This window comes from Sitodiplosis mosellana, unplaced genomic scaffold (assembly GCF_009176505.1).
Source record: "Sitodiplosis mosellana isolate CC-2019 unplaced genomic scaffold, AAFC_SMos_1.0 Smas_scaffold_6191, whole genome shotgun sequence".
NCBI classification, from domain to species: Eukaryota; Metazoa; Arthropoda; class Insecta; order Diptera; family Cecidomyiidae; genus Sitodiplosis; species Sitodiplosis mosellana.
Window position 1 is genome coordinate 5,991,374 of NW_022601432.1, and position 10,356 is coordinate 6,001,729.

Genomic DNA, 10,356 nt, shown 5'->3' on the forward strand with positions numbered 1-10,356 from the left:
TTTTTGCACAGTTATTTCAAATATTCATGTTTATTTCTTCAATTTCTTCTATTCATAAAGTCGGTTCCTCTTTGGAAGTTATAGATTTAAAAGAGCGACTAATAAATAACAGTGGTATTGTACAACGTGATATTGCAATTTGTTTTTTCTCTTCTAAAAACGAAACAACAACAAAAAATTATATTTTAAATATAGAAAATAATGTCTATCTATAAGTCTTCGTTTTGGGTGGGGAAAAAAAGGTTTGTAAAAATTGATTGGTAGGTACAATTTCTACAGCAGTCGTTTGCGACATCCTGGTGCTCCGCACTTGCATTTGATTTGTCGTCCCTCGATTGAACCGATCGCATAATTGTAGTCCCAAGTAAGTTCAGTGCCGGCTTTTATATCGAATGACGCAAAAAATGCTAGCCAAGGAAAACGCAAGTCATGTGTATCGACGAACACAGTTTGGGAAAAGAGATTCGGTGAACAAGAGTGCTGTGTGAAAAAGGGGGAGGAAAACAACAATAACATAACTTTTAGCCAATTATTTGGATATTAGAGTGTGAATGATTTTCGATTTGAAAACAAACTTACATTAAAGAATCGGCTAATATTTCCTCGAAATCGGCCGTCGACAACAAATTCAACGGCATTCTCGCCATACAGTTCCGTTCGTTGAGTCTCTTCGGTTATTTGCCGCTTCTTCATTATGTTCGGGAAATAATCGAGGCAGTCATTGGTTGTTTTTGTATTAATAAGACGTGGTGTTCGTTGTTTGAATGAATCATCCAATTTCTGTCGTTTCATTGGTGTTCCAACCAAATCGTCTGGGTCCACGTCTACGTCTGATTCATAGCCATCTTTGTACTGTTCGGCCATTTCGATGTGATCGAGTTGCATGAAATACTCATCACCATGGATGGAACCGACCTTTTTCATTGCACGCTCATCGGCCGTTTTTCCATGCAACAAATCACCAAAATAGCATGAGATAAATGTACCCTTTGGTAAATCCGTTTGGCATCGAATTCCATAACCACGATTTTTGGTTTCATATAGCTCTAGTTTTTGTTCAATTTGTGCGGTAACCACGCGATTCAAGCAACGGCTTGAACACTTGCAACTCGGATTGCATTCGTAAATGCCTGTATCAACCTTATCATTCAAACGGCGGTACTTGTAACCAGCCGAACGATTTGTGCCACGTGTTAGTTGCCAACATGAGCATTTTGATGTATCGGAACAATCGTCTTCACAATCACAGCCACTGCGGAATGGATTATCGACTTCGTTCAATATTGCGGGTACTTTTTTGCTGCGTGGATTGCGTCTGTATCGTGTCACGTACTCGTTGAAGTGTGGCACATTTGTACCGATTGATACAACCGGTATGCGTTGATTTTCTCGCCATCCTCCAGAAATGAGCTGAAATTTAAAAAAAAAGCCACCAAGATTGACTTACGGTTGTATTAAATAGGCAACGAAAAAAGAAGGAGGAACAAAGCAAAAGCAAAATTAGATTGGAAAATGTCATTATTAAAACGTACATCGTTCAGGTAATCAACTCGGCCCCCGATAGAATAGCTTTTAACTTCAGTCATACATTCGATATTCGTGGAAAATGTGAAGCAGTCAACGGTTAATTTTGATTTTGTGGTGAGTAGGTACTTATGCGTTGCCTCAATGGTGTTTAACGACCGGCCGCATGGTGCTACATAGTAACATGGACCGGTAATATTGCGGCGTGTCCAACCAGCCAACAATGGCCGCTTCAACGGATCAAATTCGAATATTTGCTCGTTTCGTTCAACTTCGTGAACACAGTCGCGTCCGCAAATATGCCTTCGATCAAGGCGTTTGCTCGGTTTATAATTATCAATGAGCGTATCTGGCTTTAGCATCACCCGTTTTTGCGACGGATCCTTTGCATCCTTTGGCAATGGCTGCTTCTGTGGTGATTGATAATCCTCTTCCTCTTCGCTGTCTGATGACACTTCGATCATCGTTGCGTTTGCGTCATGATATCGCTTGAGTTTTTTGTTTTTATTTATCGACATCCAAACTTTTTCCAATCGTGGAGATCCTATGTATATCCATTCAGCATTCCGTGACTTTTCATATTGTAACAAAGCCAGCCCGGGTTTGTTTTTATCGTATCCAATAACGCAGGCTGTTTCGAATTCACCATTTAAAAACACACGAACCCGAGAGTCCTCTTTTAATACGATTTCGATCAAGTTTGCCTTTACACCGTCAAAGTAGTAATCGTAGAAGCGTTGCGCATTTGAGTGAACATATTTCGTGCCATAGTTCCCAAATACCACGCGAATGTCATCGCTTGAAACGTACTGCACATGACCGTCATCAAAGAATACCAAATACGACCAAATTCCGTCTTGCGCATATGCGTGTGCGCTAATTATTCCAGCATAAAATGCATTATCAACATTGGCATAGATCGCCACATATCTATCCTCCGATCGTGAATAAACGAGCGGCATACCTTCTGTCTTTCGCCGCGCAATCACACGTGTCTTTGCGCGCAATCGATTACGCGGATTGGTCGCAGCTCCATTCGCAACGCAATGATTTGGAATTGTCTTCATTTGCCCATCGTTACACTTGATGACATGGTATTTCATAGGTTCCGTGACTTTGTACTCTTCATCATCGTCGCTGTCAAGAGTTATAACTACGCATTCGGATGATTTTGCACGAAAAATTGAATTGAACTTTATCAATGGCTTGGCTAATGAATAGAGGAAAACGAAAAGATACATGTAAATTAAGTAAACCGTTCATCAGAGCCATTCTAACTGAAGTGATGCATACTAGAATAAAAATCACTAATTCAAAAGTATAGAATTTAGAAGCTGATTAAATACAGTGCGTGCAAAACTATTCCCGCATAACCATCGGAGGCAAATCTAGGCATATATGACGGCCAATTCAGGCCAAAACTTCGTGAAAATTCCATTTAAATGCCGTTGAATAATTTTATTCACATTTTTCAAGTGTTTTAAGTGTCGGCGTTTTTGTAGTACAATTCCTATTTAAATACTGATTTTAACCAGATTTCACTAAAAATACGGAAAATCAACACCCCACCGAATTTAAGCCCTACGTTATAATAGTATCGATTATTTTTTCTTAACTTTTAAGACATCATTAGTTCATACTGCAGATGCACAAACGATTACCAGAGTTAACATTTCACTCTTTCTTTCATTCATTTACTCTCTCTTCACACTCTTTCCACTCTTTCGCATGTATACTATAGGCAAAGATGTGGATAGAGAGTACGAATTAGTACTATTTGGCTCATTCTATTCTATTTTGTACGCATCGGCAAGTCACCAATGCATAGACTTGCGCTGTCGCTGTAAATGTACATAAGTGACGAAATAGAATAGAATGAGCCAAATAGTACTAATTCGTACTCTCTCTCCACACCTTTGCCTATAGTACACATGCGAAAGAGTGGAAAGAGTATGAAGAGAGAGTAAATGAAGGGAAGAAAGAGTGAAATGTTAACTCGGGTGGTTTTTTTGGCACATCTATGGCTCTAATCTACTAAATGTAAGAACAAATACTCAAATATATTGAAAAATGTATGATTTACGCTTGAAAATGAAATTGACAATCATTTTGTCCCACTCTGTAAAGTTCATCTGAATTAATCTAAAAAAATGAAATACGGCTGAGAGCGCCTTAGCTCTTATTCTAACTTATTGTTCATTCGACTAAGTTTGCATGCTTTGGCTAGCTAAAATTGCTTATTTTAAACCTAATATTTTGAAATTAACTTTATTTATAATCGTTGTTTATAATCAAAATGTCCGAAACTGGTTCCTTAGCCAAAAGACCATGGTGATCTCGACAACAACATTTTTGGATTCAATCAACTTAGCCAGTTGTTTGTCGCTACATTTAATTCATTTCATTTGCACGAGGAAAAACGAATTTTGACATTTTTGTCGAAAATAAAAATGCTTATACAAACTTTTTTGTTCATCGTCATCATCACTATCGCTGATTTCAACCACATCGCTGATGTTTTCGATTGCGTTCGGTGTGTTACTCTCTCGTACGTATGAAGCCAATTGCCATGGCCCGATGAAATTGTGATCGGCTTTGATGTTTGCGTAGTAACAAATTTTGGGTCGTCGATTTATCGTATCGAGGCCAACCACTTTCAGAAAAAAACATTGAAATTCAATAAATTAGTAAGAAATATACAATCAACAATGGTTTCAATTGAATTAAACAACAAAACAAATAAATTGAAAACTCTGTTATCGCAATTGGTTGCATTGGCTCAATACCATTCGGCCATAGCAAATTAATTACAAACCAAAAACAAACAAATAAAGTGATGTTCAACTTACACGTTGGGCTTGACTGAGATGAACGTGATAACGAACTGCCGGTTTCATAGGCCGAATCATTTGAGTCTTCGTCTTCAATAACGATCAAATCATTCGAATATTCCTTTCGATGGTCCTTTGAAGGGGGCAGCGATTTAGAACAGCCGGGTTTGCTTGCATCCGATCCAAAGTCCATCGTTATCGTTCAATCGGTTACTTTGACATACGCGCTACAACAAGTGGTCGCTCAAAAAAATACAACTGCTTTGTTACGATGACATGAATTGTTCGGTTTTAGTCGCTGTATTTAAAAAACTAAATATTTTCTATAATCGGATCGGTTTTTTTTTAATCAGGTATGCCTTTTGGTTTACTGCAAATACTCAAATGTCAACTCAAACTCATTTCGCATCAACTGAAAATTGTGTGCTCCTTGAAATGTCATTGTATTTCGCCAACTTCACACCACCACCGATCGATCAACTGATAACTCACACATGCACTAAGTCGTCCAACCCTTAGAAAATTAATCGAATTGACAAAATCAAAATTTCAATAAGACTGTTCGATGAATGAATTTGGAATAGGAAAAAAGGAATTACTAATTGATTTTATGATTTAAAAAAATGGATCAAACAATCGGTTTTTTTTATCTTCTATGTTTAAAAAAAACTCTTTCAGGTGTTAAGCTACAAAAAACAAACGGTAGATGTCGTGTATGTCAAGTATTTGTGTTTTCTTTTTTTCATCTTCTTCTCATAATGAAAGGCCGAATCGGTTTGAGTTTGTCCACAACAATTTTATTGCTTTTTTTCTTCATCACTTTTTACAAAACAATGATTGAGATTTGTGTAAGGCTGCCACACTCTTGCCACAGCTGTACGTAGTACATTTGCGTTGTATGTGTTAGTGTGTGTGTGATTATGATAACTTGTACTCAAAATGGAGGCGCACGTTTAATTTCACGCAGTTATACTTGATATAATTGCATCTCTCTGAAATTGAATAAAATTCAAAAATAACAAATAGAAAATAGAATCGACAGCATAAATATAACAAGAATAAACAAGACCATAGAACTTCGCTTCGCTCCGCTCAGCGTTCTTGAGTTTTTAGTTTCTTAATCTATTTTGTTGTTTCACATCAAACTATTTTTTGGTGCACTAGATGAAATGTATTTCATCAAAGTAACTTTGAAGTAATATATTTATTTGCAAAATGAATTACAAGATCTTGGTTTTATTTCTTTTTTGAAATATCTTGCTTTTGGTTTGAATTAAATAAATAATATGACCATAGAATCTAAAATCACTTTAATTCTGTTCAAGACAAAGAAAATATTATACGAAAAATTAATGTAATTTTTAAACAACATTTAATAATAAAAATTTGATTGGCGCTTTGTGATATTATGCACTTATTTGTCGTTAGTGCACCTGTTTTAAATTAAATAAAAAATATGAGCATAAAATTCAAATTCACCATAATTTGTTTCATCACTCAAAAAGTATTAAGAAAAAAAAGCAGATTAGTAGCTCTACATTTCATGTAGTGCTAAAAACATGAAAACAGTTATGAAAAACCAGAAAAAAGACTCCGAATGAACATTTAGCTTTCATAGAATATGGCGTATTTCATCTGATATTGTCAATACCTGGAACTGTGTACATAAATAAATCTCACGGAAATATGATATGAGATAAAATTGACAAATATTGCGATATGAGATCAAATGTATGGTGTCATACATAGTATGAATGCTCAAAACGCAATGAAAAACCATGTAACCGCTTCTCTTGGATGGCAGCAAACTTAGAATGAAAGCAATGGATACGAAATCGCTTGAAATGTTGGCAAAAACTCTTGATTTTCTTCGAATGTTTCTTGTGAATTCGATAAAAACATCTTGATTTTCTTTGAATGACAAGACTACTCAAGCTGAATGACTTATCCGGAAAGGAGCCAAAACTCATTTACTTCATATCATTCAATTTTTTGTGCAAGTTTAAAGCAGCATGTGATAGCCAGTTTGTACGACAGTGTGTCAAGTGTATGGTTAAGCATATGGGGAAACAAGGTGTCGGAATTTAATATATGTATGAACGGATGTTTGCAATGTTTGGATAGATTATGATTATCAAATGTTGGGCAGTCGGCAAGTGGCGTATGTAAGTGTCATTATTTGCGATAGTTTGCTGCACTGCTTGAATGTTTCGACAATCAACGGGGCTCGAACATGGTGTTTGGTGCACGCTGGATTATTTACAGGATCATAATTTATATTTTATCGAATTTATTATGCTTTGATTCGACGCTGTCATTTTCATCGCCTTTTCACTACGTGAACATAGGGAGCTCATGCAAGGGCGCGAACAACGACAACACAGATGACTCCGTTTGTTTCGCGTTTTGGCAAATTTCAAAAATATGATGCTGTTAATAGCCTGGTGTGTGTGTGTGTGTGTGTGCGCGCATAGAATGTTTTAATGTTTTGCAATTGCTAAACCAATTGCCATCAGCATGGCATTTTGGTTGCGAGGCGTGAGACTGACGATATGGCAAAAATTGGCTTTCGCAGCCGGATGGCAAAATTTAGAGGAACAAGATGAACAAGCGCGCGCGAACGTGACACAGAGGAAGGGAAATCCAGATAGTAAAATGTATTTTACATGGAAATGCATACAGTCAACACATGTGCGCTGCTATAATATGCTCGTATGTTGCCACTTTATGACGCGCGACACAAGTATTTAAACATTGGGTGTAAAATATGTGCTCCGATTTATGATTACGAACGCTTGCAAGCGTGTATACATGCGAGTGTATGTAGCAGTTGTTAAATTCAATTAAGAGGAAGATTCGCATATGTTTTCGTGCCTGAAACTGCATTCTAATTGAATTTTCACGTACCTGGTGTGCATTTTAGCAGCCATTTGACGCCCGCTGTTACACCACTTTGTACTATGATGAAGTGTGGGCGAAGCGAGAAAATTACGTTGAATTTTTCGATCGATTTTTTCGCGACGCTATGTTATCAAACTGCCACGTGGAATCTTTGCCGTGATCCTTGACGATGAGCCCATTTTGTTGATAAATCGTCCGCAATCGATCACATATTTCAAACAATTTCTTATCTTTATTCGATTTGGCATCAGCCAATAAATCCGCTCGGTACTTTAAAATATCGTTAATGAGATGTTCAGCTAAAAATTGAGTTGAGCCCGTATTTTTAACGGCCATTTTCCCAGACTCTGTCCGTTCGAATGCATTGGCAATAATATCATGGCATCCGACCATCGTTAAAAATTCTCTTACAATATTTTGTCCACCTTTTATCACATCCAAGCCATTGCCCTGCACCGGAGTCTCTGATGAATCCCAAGATTGTCGATGCTTTGGATTGATTGCTTTATTTATTACGGTGATTAGTTCCATTAAAGCAGCAATGCAGGATTTCGTATCGAAATCACTCTTTAGCGAATGGTCAATTTTTGCTTGCGTCGACTCAATCACACTCAAAATCTCCGCGCGATTTGAAATTTTACGTTGCAGTGCATTGTTCCGTAGGTATCGTTCAGTATCATCGAAAAATGAAACAAACCGTTTGAGAATGTCGCCAGCATACAGTAGTATTTCATCACTGAACTCAACATGCCGATGATATGTCGATAGTAGGCATGCCATTCGCAATTGATCACGTGAATAATGCTTCAGAAATTCTTTGATGGTGACAAAATTTTTCAGCGACTTGGACATTTTCACATTTTCGGTGGTAACCAAATGGCCAATGTGCAACCAATAGTTGACCCATTGCTTGCGTTTGTGGTATGAACAGCATTGCGATTCTTCGTTTTCATGATGCGGAAATTTCAAATCAATACCACCGGCGTGCACGTCAATGGTGTTGCCAAACAGTTCGGATGCCATTGCAGAGCATTCCGTATGCCAACCAGGTCGACCAGCTGTCGATACACTTGGATCGTTGTCGTATTTCCATGGCACATTCCAATGTGGTTCACCTGGTTTGGCAGCCTTCCACAATGCATAATCTTGCACCGACTTACGTACTGATGAACTACTTGCGCTTGGCTCTGGCTGATCCGGCATCGTTGTTGCATTGGAACTCTCTAAATTCTGTAATTTACCATTGGTTCGCGGATTGGCAAAATACACGGAACCATCGGATGCAACGTAAGCGGCTTTTTCTGCCAATAATTTATCGATAAATGCAATAATTTGGGGCATACATTCCGTTACACGAACAATAATATCAGCTCGTTGAATACCCAACGCATCAATATCTTGCCAAAATTCGTGTTCGTACTTTTTGGCCAACGCATCAAATGGCAATTTTACAATCGGACTGCGCGCAATAATTTTATCATCGATGTCAGTGATATTCATCGCTGTTACCAAATTCAAGTGGAAATGATTACGTAAAATGCGTTGAATGATGTCGCATTTCATGTAGCAAACGGCATGGCCAATGTGTGCATCATCGTAAACGGTCGGTCCACATGTGTACCAAGTTACACAATTTACATTGCGAACGATAAACGGCACATCACCGCGATGTACACAATTGTAAATTGTGATATCCGTATCGAAACCATCATTTGGATCTGGTTTTTGCCACTCACTCGACACCATTGTACTTAATCGGCGAATAAATGCTGTGTGTTGACGATTAATTTGATTGGATATCAATCGCGGCCCAATTATTTTCAAAAGCCTCATTATTAAACGACGTTAACTAGATTTGTTTACAATATTTTTATACACCAATTTTCTACTATCTACCGTTTGTTTCTTTTTATAACCTAAAATTACGAACAAATCTATCAAATTTACCCGAATCAAAACACCTATTCATCGATCAATTCAAAAATGAAGTCAGTTAGAATGAAAGTTGCCAACGAAATACTTGTTATTTTTATGCTAAACGACCATCAATGCACATTCGTTGCACAACGTTTTTCTTGTTATTTTCGTTGAATCAGCAAAAATAAAAACAAAGTGAACATAAATATAAGATCAGCTTATTTGTTTATTTGGATGGCAAAAGGTTTTAGTTGAACTGTCAGTGGATAGGCTGTTGTTGAATACGTATGCTTTTACGTATTTTTCCCGCTCAACAGTTGGGCATTTACGAATATTGGTTACATGACATTTACTATGGCGCTACAATCGCACATATTCAATGTAAGGGCACACAAAGTGTTTGAAATAAATTAAAGAATCAATTTGTTGATGATTATGAAGAAATAAAATGAAACACTGAATATTTTTGCGAAGATGGAATGGATTTTGGAAATCAATCAATTCGAACGGATTATTTTCTGTTTCTTTTTTGCGGTGAAATCACATTTCGTTTGTTCAGATTCCCGGCTAATCCATATCGATTGTGCATGAAGAATAATTTTTTTTTCTCTGTGAATGGTCAATGTGGAGGGAAATTAAAATCTTAGCCTGTTTTGAATAAAAATTCATAATTTAATATTTTAATCAATAACTTTATCCCGAGGATCATAAATTGACTGTAACAGAAATAGTTGAAAACATGTATGGTCTTAATCCCAAAGATACAAGATTGATATTGTAACCGATATTCGTGAAAATTTCCATAAGAATCATTGACGATCATGACCATAAGAAACCTTTTCAATTATCCTGCATTTTCTGTTTGACTAAAAAACCAGCTAAACCCAAATTGATACACGAAACAAGTAATGGATAAATTTACACGAAAATAAAACACATTTCATCATCATAATTAATTTCATTTAATTCACGGTATTATAAAATATCTTGTTGGACAATGAAGCCGCCTTAAATACGTGGACAGTACGATTAATGAACGTGCCGGATTGGTTTGAAACCGCTTACAATTTGCACATTTAAAAATAATAATTAAAAAAAGAGAACGAATTACACATCAATTTACGGTTGAATAGTTTATGAATTGCATTTTTTTTTTAAAAACGACCAGTACACAAAATGATCC

General features: G+C 36.8%; 2 protein-coding genes across 3 annotated transcripts; both read right to left on the minus strand.

Moving 5' to 3' along the window:
- On the minus strand, positions 1-9,458 carry LOC129576888 (histone-lysine N-methyltransferase eggless-like). 2 transcript variants are annotated; one of them, XM_055462934.1, is made up of 6 exons: positions 9,204-9,458; positions 4,374-4,869; positions 3,989-4,177; positions 1,533-2,734; positions 580-1,410; positions 1-480 (listed from the first exon to the last, which is right to left on the minus strand). In XM_055462934.1, the coding sequence occupies exons 2-6, from the start codon at positions 4,546-4,548 to the stop codon at positions 274-276; spliced, it is 2,604 nt and encodes an 867-aa protein (XP_055318909.1). In that variant the 5' UTR covers positions 4,549-4,869; positions 9,204-9,458; the 3' UTR covers positions 1-273. The 2 variants fall into 2 exon arrangements, with proteins under 2 accessions (XP_055318909.1, XP_055318911.1); XM_055462936.1 differs by having other exon boundaries at positions 4,374-4,913; positions 9,204-9,412.
- Positions 5,131-9,209, minus strand: LOC129576889 (probable cysteine--tRNA ligase, mitochondrial). The gene is made up of 2 exons (XM_055462937.1): positions 7,263-9,209; positions 5,131-5,347 (listed from the first exon to the last, which is right to left on the minus strand). Exon 1 carries the CDS (start codon positions 9,087-9,089, stop codon positions 7,344-7,346), a length of 1,746 nt encoding a protein of 581 aa, XP_055318912.1. The 5' UTR covers positions 9,090-9,209; the 3' UTR covers positions 5,131-5,347; positions 7,263-7,343.
- Positions 9,459-10,356: the final 898 nt, after the last annotated feature.

Coding starts and splice junctions, on each gene's coding strand:
- LOC129576888 (XM_055462934.1), bottom strand. CDS start 4,548: ATGGACTTTGGATCGGATGCAAGCAAACCCGGCTGTTCTAAATCGCTG. Junction 4,178..4,373: donor ATCTCAGTCAAGCCCAACGT/GTAAGTTGAACA, acceptor TTTTTCTGAAAG/TGGTTGGCCTCGATACGATA. Junction 2,735..3,988: donor TGATGACGATGAACAAAAAA/GTTTGTATAAGC, acceptor TCTATTCATTAG/CCAAGCCATTGATAAAGTTC.
- LOC129576889 (XM_055462937.1), bottom strand. CDS start 9,089: ATGAGGCTTTTGAAAATAATTGGGCCGCGATTGATATCCAATCAAATT.